At 35.7% G+C, this 19,229-nt stretch overlaps 1 protein-coding gene across 2 annotated transcripts in view; it reads left to right on the top strand.

Annotated features, from left to right (window-relative positions):
- The window catches only part of PCDH11X (protocadherin 11 X-linked), a gene marked incomplete at its 3' end in the record, with an annotated part of 459,004 nt that overhangs the window by 42,366 nt on the left and 397,409 nt on the right, over positions 1 to 19,229 (top strand). For both annotated transcript variants that reach the window (XM_082061889.1, XM_082061890.1), the window contains exon 2: positions 4,814 to 5,397. In XM_082061889.1, coding sequence (XP_081918015.1) covers positions 4,858 to 5,397 — 540 coding nt within the window. In that variant the 5' untranslated portion in view covers positions 4,814 to 4,857. The remainder of the gene's footprint in view (positions 1 to 4,813; positions 5,398 to 19,229) is intronic.

Here is a 19,229-nt window from a genome sequence, read left to right as displayed (position 1 = left end):
GTGGTGGCAAAGGATAGACGTTCCTGTGTTCAGCTATGTTAGTGACCCCAATAAACCAGAAACACACAAAAGAGGTGCACAAAACCCCTACACACCCAAACAAAAATGCAAACCCAACACTAAAAATTGGCAATAGCAGAAGAAATCCTACCTAACAGTCCAGCAGCTGAGGTCTACAAGATAGAGTTGAAATCCATACCAAAATGATTCAGAAATTCAAACTCCCTGGCATATAGTATAGAACTGCTTAATTACTAGTGGGCCTTTCAGAGGGAGCCTTTGTGAACTAGAATAATTACAAATAGCTTACTCTTCAGTTAAATAACATTATGATCATGCTATTGACTGACAAACAGAACCCATGCCATGGGAATCTTTGGCTCTGAGAAACACTGTTTTAACACAGGGATTTAAATACTCCTGTTTAAGGAGTACATGGTGGATTAGCAGCAAGTGAAAGGGGTATTGTATTGAAAAAGTGTGGTATAGTAGCTAAATTTTTCCATTTAATTCAAATAGGTTCAGGAATACGAAGATAGGAATGGGAGTGATATTTTCAGTATTTCTTCTGTATTATTACTTCAATATTTGGATATTGATGTAGCTTTGGACTTCAGTGTAATATTCCTAAATTTTTAAAATAGTCTATACTTTTTTTGGTGAAAACTTGATATTGCAATTATGAGACATTACCAAAGCTTATTTATTCCTGCTCTAAGTCAAATCTGAATTCGGGTATCAAGAAAGTGATGCTTTTTCATCTGAAGTGGACATCTGGACTCTTTTCTGCATTTACTATTTTTCTGTGATCCTCTGAAGTAAGAAATAGCAGTTGAGTCCTCTAATAAGCAACCAGAATTCTGCCTCAGGTGGGACCAGGTAGATAGAGCCTTGTGTGTAAACAAAACAGGTGTAGATTCCATTCTCACATCATACTCCATTAGGTAGTTAAACTTTTCATATTCTGTCTACTTTTCAAGGTATGATTTGACAGCTGCTAAATGAAGATAATTATGAACAATAATATTTAAATTATGCCATTAATATTTAGTATATTGGACAAAAAAGCAACTATGTTTAAGTGCATAGATACTCAGATGAATGAGAGCAAATCTCAGATTTTTATTTTTTTTTCCTTTTCTCCTCCTACCCTCTATCCTGTCCATCTGGGCCGGTTGTCTGACTAGTTACAGAAGTCAATGGTACAGACATCAGTACATTCTTTTGAAAGGTGGGAAAATGGCTTGGAAAGCTTAGATGTTACTTTATGCTGAGAAATTTTATTTGTTCATAATTATTTTTTTACCACCTTGGAAATGTGAGTGCTGAAACTTATGAAGGGTCTTTTAGAGTTGGACTACTCTGTTTAGCCTCCTGTACTTTTTTTTCTTTCCTCTATACTTTACTGATCAAGAAAGCCTCTTGCCACGTGCTGTACTGGGACTGCCTTTCTGCCCACTTCCTTTCTTTTTTCTTTTTTGTATTTTTATCTTGTCTATCTGTATTAGTTCATCTCTAACTTTCCCCACCATTCCCATACGCTCTTTCGACAATTTCTCTTACTGACCAGTTTGTCTGACTCTGACATTTCTATTTGCAGTTTATTTAGACTTTCCCTTTGCTTTTAGATGTGTATTTATGTTGTTTTCCCATTTTGTGGTATGTATATCTATGATATGTAGACAAATATAAGAGATATTAAATATTTTATGTGCTTAGAAATACTCTGATTTTTGTAAATATCTTTCACAATGATGCTTGGTTGCTAGAAAGTACCTCATACTTTCTTCGCATTGCTGTTGCCATAGTATTCCTATCAGTGCTGTGGCACGAATGACAGGTGACATACAGCTATGACTATATAAATAGATTACTTTAAGAACAACAGTTTCCCCATGGCTTAAGAAGTTCCAATGTATATCTAAGCAGAAACCTTGAGTCATGTTGGTGGGGTTTTTTTAAGGTTTTAAACTGTTCTTAGAATTGTTGAGAAAGGCAGGTAAAGACCATTTGAAAATAGTGTATTCTACAGAAGTTCAAGAATTACAAGTCATTGTTGGTTGTTTTTTCTACATTGAGATTGGTTTTCTGTTAAAACTCAATGCTACCTCTTAGGTGTCTGTACCCTTTAGTGTAATACTTCAGGGAAATTTATGGCTGTAAAAGACATTATTTCCATGTTTTAATGTATTTTCTTTATTTTGACACAAATAGTTTTAATAGAATAGTTCAAAGTTTGTTTCATCGTAGAAGAATAAATAAAAATATGCATAGTAATATAATGTTAAGAAGTTCTACTCTGCCGTTTTCCTGACAAACCTCTGAGTCCTGCTGTTGTTATTCTGTAATACCTAGAAACTCCACTGTGGTTATAGGAGTTCTTATCAGTTATTTTTAATATAAGTTATCTGCTGTCATTATCACAACTCTCAGAATTGATTTGGGAAAGTTTTTCATGAACTCTTTAGACTATTTGATTTGTGTACTCATCCTCAAATTGCTTTGTAAAACTTGATAGATAAAACACCAACTTTTGAGTGTGAGTAGAATTCCCTGTATCTTCAAGACTAGAGAGAGAGAGAGGAGCAGTATAGCATTAATAATCTTGATAATAATAGAAAGACTTTTATAGCATAAGATTATTTACTTGGAAGTTTTCTATCCATGGTTTTAAAATATTTTAACATTATAGTTTATGTGAAATCTTTACATTAGTGTTTTCATGGAAGAATTTGGGATAGAGCCTGGAATTTGGTTTGTGTGTAGGCTTTTTATTATTTTTTCCCCTCAAAAATCAACTGTAAGTTTAAAATACTACTCTGTAGACATCAGGATGTGTAGTGTTGTGTTCCCCACCCCATTTTATTATTTTTCAGTTAAATTTCTAGTAGAGAAAAATGGTAGAATAGTGCTATCCAATATACACAGAACATGCTACCATTCTGAAATATTGTTTTTGTTTTGAGAGGAACACTTAAATATCAACTCTTTATTGTAACCCATGCTCTTTTATTGGTGTTTTGCATGGAAACAATATAAATACATTTATTTTAATAATAGTAGGTATGAAAATGTTCTTTTCTGGAATAAGAGCTTTCTGAAGGTTGAATGTACATGGGCAGTTATTTTAGTGGGGTGACAACTGCTGGAGATGTTTAAAAAAATACAAGACAGTTAATAAATAAACTCATAATAGTCAAGCTAATGTATTTGTACAATATCACCACATTTCTGTCATTAAACTCATGCTGCTGCCATAGTGTTATCATTAATGATAATCAGTATCTGCTGATGATTTCCTTATTTATGTATTTAGAATTTCATATTATAATGGGTGTGTGAGACGGCTGTTTATAGTACACTGTCTCTTCACTCCTGAAGGTCTGTTTAGTCTTTTATTGTGCTTTATACTGGATTACTAAGATACTGTAAGTAAGCCAGTGATTTACTAAAATACTGCAGGTAATGCAGTAACTGTACCCCATAAACTGCATATCCAGTTCTCATCTGTGTCAGCAATATCATTCAGGTTAATTGAATTACTCCAGTGAGCAATGCCTTTTATCGTAAGTGAAAACTTTCAGGACTGGATTTTTATTTCGTGTTGCTCCTTTTGTAAAATCATAAAGCCAGAAAATGTTTTACAGTTAAATCATGCTGGCATGGAAAGATGCACCTTACAGATCTAGTTCACGTGTTCCTTATCTGCTGCTTACTCCCAGTCAAAAGCAGGTTGTAGAGTTGAAGTGGAATAGCAATATTAAGTGTTCCTAATCTGTTTCACCGCAAAGTCTAATGTTTTAAATTATCCTGAAAATGGTACTGCTGAAAGACAGTAGCTAATGGGTGAAGGCAATTACTGGCTTCAATACTTTTTTCAACCACTGCAACTTGATCTGCAGGAGTGAATCAATCTGTGCTATGACAGGGAGAATAAAATTGCAAAAGTCAGGAAACAATTGCGTTTTTACCTGCACAATTAAATGAATGTAAATGAGTTCGCACAGGTATATTTGAAACAGATACTAAGCTGGTAGGAGCTAGAATTTCATTATCAGGAAAAATCTCTTAGCTTTAGTTCTATATAGAAAAGTTTTTCTCCTTCTGTGTTGAAATTTGTGCACTGCTCTTGTGGATTTAGACACATAATCTGAATTTCAGTGATTTGAGTAATAATATTTATGTTTACTTCCAAAGATCAGATTTTTGTCATCTTAAAGCGAAGGGCTGCTGTATTAGTATCACTGTGTTAAACAGATTTCCACATATTGTTGGCTGAAGTTCACCAGACTCCATCTAGTTAACATTTTCTTACCAGTTTATGTTTCTGTATTAAAAATAACCAGATTTCTTTGTGGCTAACAAATATTACCTAATTTTGTCAGTATAAAACTTGGGGGAAAATTAAGACAAATGTTCTTGGTTTCCCATCTCTGAGCAAGAGGTATAAAAAGATTTGGTTCTCAGCAGATGGTTGCTTGTAAACTTCTTACCTACTTCTTCCTTTGGAAACAAAAGAAATTGAGGACAATGTGGCAGAGAGTTCCAAAGAAGAGGTATTCTTAAGGAGCTAAGGAAAATATGCTGGAAATATTTAGTTGTTCATTCACTCTGATCCAGTTCGAAAGCTCTTACCTCAGTGTTTCGGAAACAGTTTCAAGCAAAAAATTGTGCAAAAAAAAAAAAAAATTGGCTTTTGAAGGTTTGTTAAATTAAATATTGCTTTACTGACAGGGTTTTCAAATAGTTCAGGTTATTTGCTATAGGAAAGGTTTGTCTAAATTTTTAATAATTTTTGTTTTCCTTTTTCCAGCTACTCTTGGTGTTCTACACGAATACTCATTAGTCATTCTGGAGATGGACTTGCTGTCTGGAACCTACCTCTTGGCAGTCTTATTAGCCTGTATTGTATTTCAATCTGGCGCACAGGAGAAGAATTATACAGTGCGGGAAGAACTGCCTGAAAATGTCCTCATTGGCAATTTGCTCAAGGATCTTAACCTAACGCTGGACCCAGATGCGCCCCTTTCCTCACCGCTACAGTTCAAGCTTGTGTATAAGACTGGGGATGTACCGTTAGTACGGGTGGAGGAGAACACTGGTGAGATATTCACAACTGCAAACCGCATAGACCGAGAGAAGCTGTGCGCTGGCATCTTTAGTGAGAACCGCTGCTTTTATGAAGTGGAGGTTGCTGTTTTACCTGATGAAGTTTTCAGACTGGTCAAGATCAGATTCCTAATAGAGGATATAAATGACAATGCTCCCCTCTTCCCCTCAACAGTTATTAACATCTCTATCCCTGAAAACACAGCAATTAATTCTCGTTATTCTGTCCCATCTGCCATCGATCCGGACATTGGTGTGAATGGCATTCAACACTATGAACTCCTTAAGGTGAGTTTTTTTCCATTCTTCTATGTTACTGTCTGTGTTACTGTGTTTCCACAAATGTTGCTGGTCCTCATCAACCCATTGTAAACCTGAAGCTGTGTACCACAGCAGTGGTACGCTGCAGATATCTGTATGGCATGTTACTCTATATCCCTGAGTGCATTCTAGTGCATCATGTCTTCACTTTGTGGAATGCAGTTTATGTATGCATATGTCTAGCTGTATCACAGTATGATGAAGCATGCCTGTCTTCATGAACACCCTGCCAGCATTCACAGTGTTAGTACACTTTGGCTAACGGTCATCTTTGACCACTAAAGATATGTTCTTATTGTCACCAACATGAGAATGCCAAGTGAAACAATATTTTGCATTGCGTTTATGTCTCCCTCTTGCATGACTGTAGATTTGAGCATTAGAGCTTAGCTCAGAAGCTTATGTGATGCTCATCTCTATACTGGTGGGCTATTCCAGAATGAAAAAGAGTTATTCTGTAAAAGCGGCTTTGTAGTGTTTAGGCAGGAGAAAGTCCAAAATATGAATGAAAGCAAGGATAACAGTTCCAATGGCCTTGGAGGAGCAGATATTTCATATTCTTGTGTCTTTTATCCTTTCTAGCAAGTGACAGCAGAACTGCAATTAGGGAACAAAAGAATAAAATGTAAACATGCGGTGCATAAGAGTGTGTGATTGCAAAATAAAGGATTGCTTTCATTTGAGTTTACTTAAGTTAGAGTTTAGAACAAGAAAGGAGTTTATTCTTAAACTATTGGGTTATTATGTGGGAAGCTGAAAATGTTTTCACTTCCCTTCATTTGGAATAGAGAACTGTTCGGCAATCAATCTGACACCCTTGTTGCTGGCTGGAAGAATATAGACTATATAGGCCAATATATTGCTTGGTTGACTCGATAGGTAATATTCACTGGTATTGGTACATAGTAACCATTTAATAAAAATAAAGTGCTGCCTTATTTTAGCTCTTTTACACTTTTTTTCAACCTGAAGTAATTGTGGCAGTGCAGGTACTAATTAGTGACAAAGACAAAAAAGTCTCTTTCAGAAAACTGCATCCCACTGGGTACTGCCGGTAAGCTATCTTAAACAAACAAACAAAAGAAAAAAGAGAAGAATACAAAACCAAAACAAACGCACAGATGTCTGTCTGCTCTCAGTGTAGCCTGGGAATTTAAAACTTTTCAAGAACTTATGACCAAGTTTGAAGTCTTCATAGTAAGCTCTTTAAAACTTCTGAATTCCTAAGTTATACTGAGAGCAGGCAGATATACATGCATGGGGTTTTTTTTGATAGCTAACCAGAAGCGTCCAGTAATATGCAGTCATCTTTATTTGGCATTTTAAATGAGAATCTGTGGAATAAATAACAGCATACTAGATAAATAACAGTAGGAGTAGAAAATAATAAAAAAGCCAGGGCTACAGACAAAATGTGGCAAAATAATACATGGTCCGAATAGATAAATGTTAGTTAATATATCTGAGGGAAATATGCTGCTATTCTAGGAAAAAGAAAAAAAAAATATAGAAAAAAGCGAAATCAGGAGTCCCTGGGATTGAGTGAGCAACAGTTCAGATCACCACGACAGTGGTCTTGTTTTGTGAGTTTATTTTTGGACTGTGTGTTCAGAAACAGAATGTAACAGATCAGCAGAATGACTATATTTTTGTCACAAGTGGGAGCTCGTCTGAAATACAAGCTACAGCTCTGTACCAAAAGTAGTGTGGGACATAAGGCCTTGTCTAAAGATCTAATGTGAGGTGAGGTGAGGTGGGCTGCCAGAGAGTCGGGTTTCACTGAGAGATGTGCAAGTAATTAAAAAAAAATAAAAAAAAATTAAAAAATTGGTATTTGAATTAGGAAAAAAAAAAACAAAAACCAAACCAAGAAAACAAAACATCAGTTGCATGTTTATTCAAGTGTCTCCAAAAAACTGCTTTTGCCACATAAGGGAAAGAGCTGATGTGGATGAACACACAGGGATATGGACTGAAAGCTCTGAATTCTTATGCTAGATGTGTCACAGCAAAATTAATCTGTAAAATCACAACCCTATAGACCACCTAAATGAATTAATTGCATTTTTCTCTTGCATGCTTGTTGGTCAGGTACTTCTTGAGTTATGGATCTCTACTGCCTTTAAGACAGCAGTTTCACATACCTTGGGAAGTTATCTGTAAAACCCAGAGGCACTTTATGGCAGCCAGACACTGTTTAGAATAGTAACGTCCAGATGTTATTCTGTTGGTAGTTCTTACGATATTAATACCAAAAGTGATCATATAAGAAGAGGGAGGGAAAAGTAGGAGAAATAAAGTATACTGGTGAGCAGACAGGGAATGTAGCATGTACAAAGATCCATCAGTCACTGGGGAAGAGTAGGGAGATGAAAAAGGAAGGGTAGAGTGACCGTACCTGAGAATTTTTTCCTGGGTAACACTGAACTACTGGGAGGGAGGGTGACAGGCGCACAAGGATGATATTTCTAGCCTTTTCTCCTAAAATACTCTTCTCATGTGCGTTATGCTGTGCTGGTTTTTGGGCTATGCTCTGAAGATACTGATGTCTTCTGGCTTCTGATGTGCATTGACCTTTTACTTTCATAACCAGGATGCAGGAAAGTGGGGTAGCTGCAGCAGATGAAACTGTCTTGCCTTCTGAACAGGATGAGTCTAGCAGGGCTGATTTGACAGTGTTGTGGGGAATTTTGGGAAGCACCAGAGATGAGGATGATGGGCAGGGCAGCATATTTGGAGGATGGCAGAGGAGTGGGAGATGACATGATATGCAAGTCACTTCACAGAAGCACAAAGGCTGATGCTTTAGTATGCGTGCAGCAACAGTGAAATGTGTCGCTCTATATTTCAGAGCAAGTAATAGCAGATTGACAAGCTGTTCAATGAAGAGAAAGTTCTTCAGTTACATTTTACTTTTTTGAAAAGTTTAGCTAAAAAGTGCTTATTGTCTGTGTGAAGCCAGGCCTATTTTGCCAGAAGATAAAGAGATTTTTTTTTCTTTGCGGTAACAATTTATAAAAAAGAATAAACTTCCACTGAAAACTCAGCTGACTATTTAACAGGTTTTTAACACATTTTCAGCAACTCTGTATCTCCTTGGGAAGGTAACATTCTTGTTTCAGTATTTCCTCACTTTGTTACTTTCCTGCCTCTCAAAGTATGGGGGAAAGGTTGACTGTAATTGTTGTATTCAGTTTCTTTTGCAAAGGAGATAATTCAGGATAAAGTCTTCTAACTATATGACAGATTTTCATGTTATTTTCATCTGCCTTTTTCTAAAAATACTTATAAAATAGAAGAAAACTAAACATTGTAAAATGGTATTATTGTATTTTGGGTGCAGCATTACTTGGAAGTTTCATAACACTGGATTTGACTTATTTAATACAAAAGCCTGCTACAATTACCACACAAATTAGCAGTCAGATTTTTTTTTTTTTCCTGCCTGCATTTTTTCCAAATGTATCTCAATAGAGAATAACTTCTTTGTATGGAAATGATTCATGGAACTGCAACTTCAAAACTTTCCAGATGTCTGTGCTTCAACTATATGCTGTCTTAAATGCATGAACTCTAAAGAGACAACAATTTTACATAATTTCTGCACTTCTTCTTATAAGACTGACTTAGGAGTTATGTGGAAGACAAATTCTAAGAGGTGTTCTAAGGAAAGCCGAGTATGTGGTGTGTGGGTTTATTTATTTATTTATTTTTAAGGAAGATCCAAGCATATCTCTTGGATATCTTTTGAATTGTACTTATGGTGTCCTCATTTAGAAAATGTATTACCAGAATTTGCAAATATTTCCCACCCAGACAATATAATAGCATTAGGAATTGACCAGGAGTGGCTCTGTTAGAAGTTTACAAATATTGAATTATTTAAAGGTAGTGATGCTTTAACATTACATGAAGGTGTTACCCCTCACCCCAGAGAAAGTCTTTCCAGGAAACAGTCATGTAGGGCATCTTGCTGTTACCTGTAGAAATTATGTGTAGCATCCTTAAAGATCTTGTTTCTCTGCGGAGATGCCCAAAGTCGACCATGTTAGGGTGACATTAAGGATTCAAATGGCAAGTGGTAAACAGTGTTTGTGATGAACAAGGCTTAATAAGGTAGGATTTAAAGTAAAAGAAAATGCATTTAGAATGAGAAATAGCTCCAAGTCTAGATGGGCAGAGTGATGGTATAACCCTGATAGTAGGAGGTGGCAGAAGGGGCAGGTAAGACAGACAGAGAAGTTGTTCAGGAAAGGAAATGGCCAGATGGACAAACTTGCTTTCTTGCTCAGCTGAGATAACTACTTCAAGTATAAACTGGGAATGATAGGGAAAAAGAGAGGCGGGCATTCATAAGCAAAAGCACTATGTTAAAACAACAGGATGCAAGAGCAAATTTTAAATCAAATTGTTAATGACCAGCAATTCCTGATTAAGGGTGAATCTGCAAACACTGCTGTTGTGGTTTAACCCTGGTATGCAGCTTGAACCTACGGGTCTTTGTTCACCTCTTCACAGCATTCACGTTGCTTACACACTGATTTAAAATGTTCATTGTGTCTGGTGATACAAGCTCAGTGTTAAAAATACTTACTTGCTGTTGTTGATTACGCTATTTCAGTACACTTACATTTGAGTTCAAGGCAAGCTAATATTTAGTATAAACTGATTAATACACTTAGAGTTTACTGGTGTCCCAGGCCTCTGCTTTGACTATGAAGATTTTAGTGTGAAACATTTATTTGCTGTCTCAGATATTGAAAAGGGGAGCTGTTTCAGAGCAGCTTTTGAATAAATTCCAGCTCTGATGACTCTTAACAGTCATGTACACACTTCCAAAACAATTCCTATAAATGCAAGTTTTAAATGTAAATTATTTTTTTTGCTTAGCAGTTCTTGTCAGCTAGGTATACCGTATACGCTAGATGCATAGGCACAACAATACCCAGTTAGCCATGGACTAGAGTGAAAAACATAATTCTGCTTTTACAGGAGCAGTGCATTTTCTTCTGTGAGCTAATCCTGTGTGCTAATAGGTTGTTACTTTAATCTGTCGCAGTTTGGGAGTAAATTAGATTGGTGTTACTGTTACAGTTCCATTACTCTTACCTATTACAGTAATTTTCCTGTATTTACTTATCATTAGAAGCAGCTGGTGCATTCCTTCTGGAATAATATAATAATCTTTTTGTAGCTGTCAGTTCATGCCTCTGTAATCTGACAAAATAGATTTTTACTCAGTCTCACAACACGTCAGTCTTGTCTCTGAGGAGAGTTACCTCTTGCTACTGTAGATCATCTCTTGTGATGTCTTTCAATGGAAGCTTTCCCCTTCTTTCTAACACAGTTTATCAATTCCATGACCCATGGAAGGTGGAGATCACAAGTCATTGTATTTCAAGCCTGCTCTTGCAACTAGGTTGTTTCTGAGCCTCACAGTAGTTCTGGGTCAAGTAACTAATGTCACTGTGAAAATCAAGAATGGAAGGAGATGTCTTTTGTGTAAAATGAAAGCTAGGAAGGTAGTTAAATCAAAATTACAGAGTGAGACTAAATTTGTAGTTAAATCAGAACCAGAAAGCCAGATTAATGAAGTCGTTGTTGATAATCATATTGTAAGCAATGATACAAATTTGATAGTCAAAAACACTGACAGTGCAGGACAAACAAAACTTTTCTGTGGCCTGTTTGTATTTTAGTGCTGCACCAATACCATCCGAATGGTTCAGCAGATAGAAAGGAAGGAAGCATGGTTAATGTCACTGCAGACTCCGTGCACAGTGATACAGACTTATATTTTCTAAATGCAGATGTTCACCAGGTCATCTTCACTGTTCCAAGCATCAGCTACTTGAGCCTCTCATTGCTGCCCTTCTTTGTGCTTTCATTCTTTGGAGTGGAAGCTCAAGGAGCAACCCTCACTTTTACTCTCAAACCATGTTTGAAGGAGGGAGCATCCCATAGCTAATCATACTGAAATTAATGTGGGTGATTCTTCTGTGTAGGCTCCAGCAGCATGGCAGGACAATGAAGTGGTATATTTGCCCTTTAAATAGGTCACAGAAAGCCTGGGGTGGTTGTTACCAACATCTGCCTTCTCTGAAAAAACTGTCAAGACAGAGCTTTTTCTACATGTAAACACACATTTATTAATATTGCAAGGTCTTTACTGAATATGTCAGTTAGACACTAATAAGATTAGTTAAATTCCAACTTCATTACTATCCTGTTATCAAAAATCCTTTGTAAATTTATGGTAACCCACTAGTAGCAAACTACTTTTGTACTTTCTAATTTATTTTACATTACCTAGCCTTTTTATTAATTGTGTAAGGGACATCTGGCTGAATTGTAAATATGGCTATTCAAAGTCCCAATAATTTTCTTTTTACAGTCATATATATACTCATGTAAATAAGTGATTCAGGTAGGAAATTTTTTTGCCTTCCTGATAAGGCAATGAAACTAACTTTTCAGTATTTTTTCTTGTAAATTGGAGAAAGGCTAGTTGGTCAGTGATATTTCAAGATTCACTGACACTAAACAAAAAATAAATTACACACATATTGATGTTCCAGGTACCGATAGTACTTAGATATTTGAACTTAAAACTGAGGAATAATGGTTTTGTTAAAACAAATTCTAGATTTGACAGTGCTTATATACAAGGTGAAAATAAGATGCATGTTAAAGCATTTGAGTGTTGGGTTTTTTTTGTTTGGTTTTCTTCCCTCTGACATGTAGTGTAGATGAAGATTTTCATTTTTTACTTGGATGGGAGCATGGCTTTTTTTTTCTTACTTCACAATCCCTGAATTGTATTAGCATAGGGATTTAATTCAGCATGACTTTGCAGGGCAGGTTAACTTCTGTCTTCATTCGAATGGCTCACGTGAATTATGCTTCATATATTTGCAGAACAGTACTGTGTCGTCTTTCCCATTTCATGCGCCGGCATGGATGGGGAAGATAATAGATTTAGGAAGCTCAAAAATAGATTTAGAATTTTTTTTTTGCTCTGGAGTTGCACTCCAGTCAAGCTCTAAGGTCACTGTCTATTGCCTGTAATTGAATAAATATGGAGAGCTGGACATGTTGCCTTCGTAAGGTAACTTCTAGCTGCCCTTTGGAAGAGAGAGGTTTTCTAGGACAGACATGCTGTCTTTCAAATGATGCTGACTACTTTTTTCCTAAGTCCACAGCGGTAGTGTAGAATATGCTAGAACTGAAACATCTTTCCCTTCCTCTCTTAATGCCACAAGATTGGTGAATTTGTTTGGTGTTATGGCATAGCTTCAGTTTTTTCATGTGGGTGATTCCCTCTCCTGGTCTTTAGTACAGAGCCAAGGATAATTACAGTCTGAAGTGACAGGAATTTCAGCAGTCCCCTGAAGATCTACATGTTGTTCATAAAACTTATACTATTACACATTTGTAGAAATTGAAGTGCCATTGCAGGTTTCTGTTAGATCTTGAGGTACCTTCCAAGTAATTTGGGATTTTTTTATTCTGTTTGCTTTATTCTACTTGTGAACTAGTGAGGTACTGTACAACAGGGCTAGATTTGAAAGTCAGTCTTCAGTTGTAGGGAAGTTCAGGCATTAGTAAAAAGAGCTTAATTCTTTGAAAGACTGAGCCTCACAGAGTCTAAAACTATCAAAAAAATACATAACACTTTGCACCAATGGTTTAGTTGGCTTCCTTAGTACCATTGTGTAGATTTTCAGATGTCAACTCTGTAAGGCTCTGATTGGGCAAAGAGCCTTTTTGAGGTTTCAGGTGAAGTAATAACTCTGACACAATAGTTTTAGAGGTAACTTCATAAGTAAGTGTCCTTTACTCTAGAAATTAGTTATTGAAAACTCAAAATATTGATTGTGCTTTCACTCAGACTTTTGTCTGATAGGTGCAATTAGGCCTGATAATACCGCTGTTTCTGAAATTGTTTTATACAAAAATCCCCTCTCCCTGCATTTCTATCTTGTTTTTACAGACATACCAACCTAACTTACCCTGCACAACTTTTACCCCAGTACCTTCCCATAAGGTGTGCACAGAAAATATTAGATAAATGCTTTAAGTGACTTAAGACAGGATATATTTTGGTAACCCCTTCTGTTATTCTTGAGAGAAGAGAGGGAAAAATCTGTTACTATTACAAATTGTAAACATTTCTAATGTTAATTAAATCCTAATATCAAAGATGTGCAGAACTTGCTTGTTATCAATTTCTTTATGATATAAAAGATATGTTGAAATAGTGATGAATAGTTCAAATAGAATGGAATACAGAGTTTACTCAGCTTTCAGTTTAGGTGAAAAGTAATTTGCGCCCTGCCACCATTTATCTTGTCTAGGTCAGGTAGTTTTGGAGTTGTGGGTAACGTGGCATGAGCTGCAATAACCTATAAAATGAAATACAGAAACTTGAGGAATGCTTCTGAGTACTGAGTGACGTCCTAAAATCTTTGAAAGCTTCCCTGCAAGTATATGAAAGGGACAAATAACTTTCGTTTTGATCTTATTTTCTATTAGTAGTTACAGGACAAAAAGAAAAACAAAAAACCAACCCAAACAACACACACAAAAACCCCAAAGCAACAAAACCACACCAAACAAAAAAGGAAAAAGAATAAAAACACCCAAGTAACAACCAAACAAACTATGACCAAAAAACCACCAACCATTTTTACTTAGCTCCTTACCTCAAAGACTTTTTCTGTTGTCTTTGCTTCCTAAGACTATTTTAATTATTTTATGATGTAGTTCAATATCCGCCGGCTTCCTGCTTCAATATCCTCTTCCATTTACCCATTTTTCTTACTGTCTGAAATCTGAAAGTATATAGTCCTATTGAGAAAGTTTTGTAGTAAATAAAAATATTGCTCAGTAGTAATTTGTCTAGAGAGATCTGGGCTGGTAAGTGGTCGCTTACAAATGTTTTGAACAAGTCACTGGCTATTATTTTTAAAGGGGAAAATGCTGATTTGCATCTTACAGCTGTGAATTGGGTCTCTAAGGAGAAAAAACTCTGCTACTGACTGGTGGTAGTGAGTCAAGAGTCAAGGTAATTGCTTCTTGTTGGTTGACACAAGGCTCCTTTAGGGTGGTTTATGGCATTATTACTGTAAAACTGTCAGGTTCCGTTATCCTGACATCCCTTTAGGGGATTGACTGAAGAATGGAGGAGAAAGTCTTGCTTCCAGGCATGGCAAGTTCAGTGAATTAGGGTGAGGTACAAGCTGGTGTATCTTTTTGCATTCAAGGCTCTGATTTTCACACTAGCTGTCATGAAACAATAAGATATAACTTTGCATGTCTCTGTGAGGGAAGGATGATAGACTCAAGCTGGAAGGTACAAATCTGCCAAATGGAAATCTTCACTTCATCTATCTTATATGAATATTATTTTTTGCTGGTGTCCAGACAGATCAGTATGCAAGTTAACACAGATGTGGTGATGCTTTCTGAGCATAATAGACTAAGGATTTATTTATGTAGTCTTATTGAAACCGAGTATATAGACAACACTTAGAAATTAATGTTTTCCCCAAATATGCTGAGTAAAAATGTCAGTTTCATTTATATGGAAAGAAATTTCAAATTATGCAATCTATAATGCTCTCAACAGTAAACTACAATAAAAGCAGTAACAAAAACCCTATGTATCTCACTAAAATTATCGTTTGGTTTGCATATATGCATGATGTTGAAACTGCAAATATACAATGTCAAGCAACATTACAAAAAGTCTCACATTCTTAAGCAGTTACATTGGAGTATCCTCATGTGAACAGTGATTTTTTGTTTGTTTATTTACTATAAAATGGCAATGTAAGTCATCTCTGAGGAAAATTTATAGGAAAATATTAAATGTCATGTTCAAAATCGGTGAGTTCATATTTCATGTTCAAGTGACTTTCCAAAAGTGACTTAATTTTGTTGTTGATAAATACTTTGGAAATCTCTACAAGTTGCCAAAATCTCTGTCAGCAGTATCTGCAATGACTACAGGTGTAAACTGTGTGGCAGAAAGTGTCTTCTACATGTTACTTGTGTGTTTCAAGTTTTAAAGTAAGCTCACGCATCAGGTGAACTTTCTGAAGGTCTTTGAAGGTTTTATGTTTAGGTGATGGTTACCTGGCTGACAGTTGGTGTGTTTTTTCATGTGCTTATGTGGCTTGGGATGGCTTTAGCTTATGAGCAACTTGGAGGAAAGAAACAAATCAGTATTACAAGCTTGAAAATAGTCTGGCGTAAGAGAATTTGAGGTTTGTGAGGGGTTTTAAAGCATGTGAACATAGACAGTTACAAATATTTTGAAGTGCAGATGGGTCCTTGAAGATGAGATTTCTTTCTGCCTGTTAACTGCCAAAAGTATTTACTAAACATTTTTTAGGTGCAGACAAACAATAAAATTCTCTAGTAAGATCTCTCTGCAAGTTAAAACTGATGCCACAATTGAGTTTTACTGGTCACTTGATCAAGATTTCATTTGATTTCAGTAGAAGCTGCCTTGAGTTTTTTTACCTTTTCCTTGCCATAAAATCCTCCTCAGTTTCAGAGGGTAAGAAACTACTGTTTGGTTTGTCTTTTTCTATTTTTTGCTTTCTACAAGATGCAGTATGCTCTTGCTACAGTTGCATGTAGATTTGTTGCGTCTAAGCACATCACTACTATTTGAGTTTGGATAGCAAAAATGCACACTGTGTCTCAACATGTTTAACACTCTTCTTGGGGGCTATATTTAAAATATGTGTAAGTGAATAGTTCTAAATAGAAATCTTAATTTTTATAGCTATCACTTGCTCTCCTCATGACAATCTAACATTGAAATTCAGTCTTTGAAAAATCAATACCTTCACAGTCTGAAATGAAATGAATATATGAGTGCTTTTGAGGAGCAAATACTTTAATCAATTATAAAAGCAGCTCCTCATAATTGTTTAACCCATGTCTACTGTTTTTAAAATCAGAAAAGATTAAAAACTGTATGTAGAAATTTGCCAAATTTGCCACTGAATACTTGTGTGAAGAGGACATCAGTGCATACTTTCCTATTGTATTAAGATGCTCTTGATAAAAGTTGCCATAATTTGAAAGTCAGTTCTATAAGTAGACCATAAAACATTGATAGAACTTTCCTGCTTTCCATCAGTGGTGCACACCTTGTATTGTTTCACATAAATGAAATGTTCATCCAAGATGAATATCCAGGATACTTCTTATGCTTGTAAGAAGTCAGAATGTGAATCAGTTCCTTGAAGTTTATGGATTACTTAGTTCTCAGCAAGATTTTATGTTAATTTTATGTGTTTTTTTTCTTAAAAAACTTCTAATGCAGTCCAGTAGTTGTTTTAAGTCCAGTAGGTTTTAAGGTAGTAGCTTAAGTTGTGATGATTAGGAATTTCTGATGTGGTTTGTGTTTGAAATATTCCATATCACTATAAATCGAAAGAAAGAAGCTCATGCTGTAGTGCCATGTGCTCTCTGGTTCTGAAATCACTGAACACTAAAGAGAGAGGTTAATATGCGTATGACTGTGGAATGATTGGTTAGCTTTTCCTGCTGGGCAGCTGTTGGAACTAATCAGATTGTGCCTACGAGCATAATAAGAAAAAACTTTAATAATACTTAGCCCTCTTGGAAGCTCTATCATTTTAGCTGTCATATTCACTTTAACTAATTTACTCTAGGTTTTGTTGTTTTGTTAAGTCATAATGCTGAATTTAGGAACACTTTTCACTTAATGTTACATTTTACAATGGGTTCTTCCACATGTATTTACAATAGGCCTCTTCTTACAGTAACAGTGAAGTTAATAAATGGTGGGAGTAGTGTTTTGACTCTGTAGGTAGAATGTGTAACAATTTTAGCAACTAGTTTTATAATGTCTCTTTTGGATTTTGAGACAGTTGTAAAGATAGTAATGTGCCTAACAAATTTTGAATCCAAAATCAACTGTTAACTCACTCTTTCATAAACATAAGAAATTGAGTTCTTATAGCTTAACACCTTAATATGCAAGAATCCTAACACATTAAACCCTTTAAGATAAAGAAATAGAAATTAAGTGTAATAATCAAGGTTCAGGCTAAGTCTCTGTGTCTAAGTTAAAAATTTTATGAGGTGTGGTTTTTTTACCATGCTGATGGTCAGTTTGCCAGTGGACATAAGTTAACATGTTTTCGCTGGATTTTTAGGTTGACTTATTTTAATAGCTGTGGTTTGGTAGATTCAGATTCATTTTTTAAGAATATGAAAGCTAAACTTGGCATAGAATTATTCAGAGCATGTTATCATTGCCACAGGGTGTTTTCTTACAACCATTTTCCTAATCCTAACCTGTATGTGGCTAAGAGATGCTGTCTTTGTGAGCAAGTGTCTCAAAGCAAGATTAATTCGATGGGTGTTTTGATGGTTCTTTAATGTGAGGTAATTATCATAGTGGAGTAGTTACGAAGAATCTAACGAAAGTTCTCAGTTCTTGTTTGCCACACTGACACTTTGGGTGAAATCATGTGGTTGCCCAAAAGCGGTTAACAAATTCCAGTAAGGAAGAGGCCGCAAGTCCAATTCTGTGTGTATTACAAAGTTTTATTGTGCCACAAGCACTGTGCTTACTGTTATTGGGAAACATCTGGTTTAGGACAGGAATTTAATTAACCTCAGGAAAGAGCTTTGAGTGGATCCAGACCTGGGAAAGCTTGCTTGTTCTCTGACTTCGGTTACATGAGTCCTTATGGGGCTGAAATGGTTTCAACTATCTTTGCTTAATTTGCTTTTTGTGTAATAGTACAGTTTGTATGAGGTCAGTCATATTGCTAAATAATGCTTCAGCTATTTTGTTTACTCTGGTGCTACATTTCCTGTGGAGATGCACATCATCATTCACGTTACCACTAGGATTAACCACTCCATGCAGTTTTTCTCATGAATTGTGAGAGAGGTTTTCTCAGCCTCGGAGGACAGATAGTTCACAATTTGTTGGAGGATCCACGTCACCTGGTGAGATTAATCTAGATCTTTGCAACAGGAGATGGATATAATATTTGCCTTCATACACTGGTGTTCTTCATGCTTAAATGTTGACTTACTGTGTTCTGTGGTTCTTTGTTGTTGTTTTTTTTTTTTGACATTTTTTCCTGTTGGAGGAAAAACCCCTGCCTAATAACCAAAACTTATCATGTGTATTCAAAAGTGAACTGCTACTAGGAAATATAAACAATGAACAAAAACTACGCAGAAAAGCTGGAATGGAATCATGCATGTTTGGTGTTTCCCCAGTAAACATGCCATGTTAATATTCTTTATTTTTTTTTTTTTTTATTTCTTGCAAATTAATTGCAACAAGTTCACAGATTTTAAGTTTGAGAAATAGAACAAGTGTATTCAGTTAGAGTAAAATTGGAATTTTATTTTCTGTTTTTAGAAAGGAATGTATTCTTGAGTATGTATCAAATATGCTTTTAAGATTTTTCTGATCCCAAACCACTCACAGGGAATTTGTTTTTAGGAATATAACTTGTTAACTAGAAAGCCATGACAGTTTATATACTAGAACTTTCAATACACACAGGTAGCATGAGATTGCTTTTTAAAATTGACTTTCAGAGTTGAGTTACCACCTTACAGTAAGGAAATGTTTCTTCCTTTTTATTGTGCTTTTGTTCTACTGCTTCAGATAAATAGGAGTTGCACTGGAGGAAGAAGACAAGTTGTCTTCCTGATAAATCCAGCACCAGAAAATATGTTTTTGGTTTATCCCCTACATTTCTTGATCAACATGGTGAGAAGAC

Source organism: Streptopelia decaocto (genome assembly GCF_964273445.1).
Source record: "Streptopelia decaocto genome assembly, chromosome: 10".
Classification (NCBI taxonomy): Eukaryota; Metazoa; Chordata; class Aves; order Columbiformes; family Columbidae; genus Streptopelia; species Streptopelia decaocto.
Note: the sequence above shows the minus strand (reverse complement) of the source record. Positions and strands in the feature narration are given on the sequence as shown.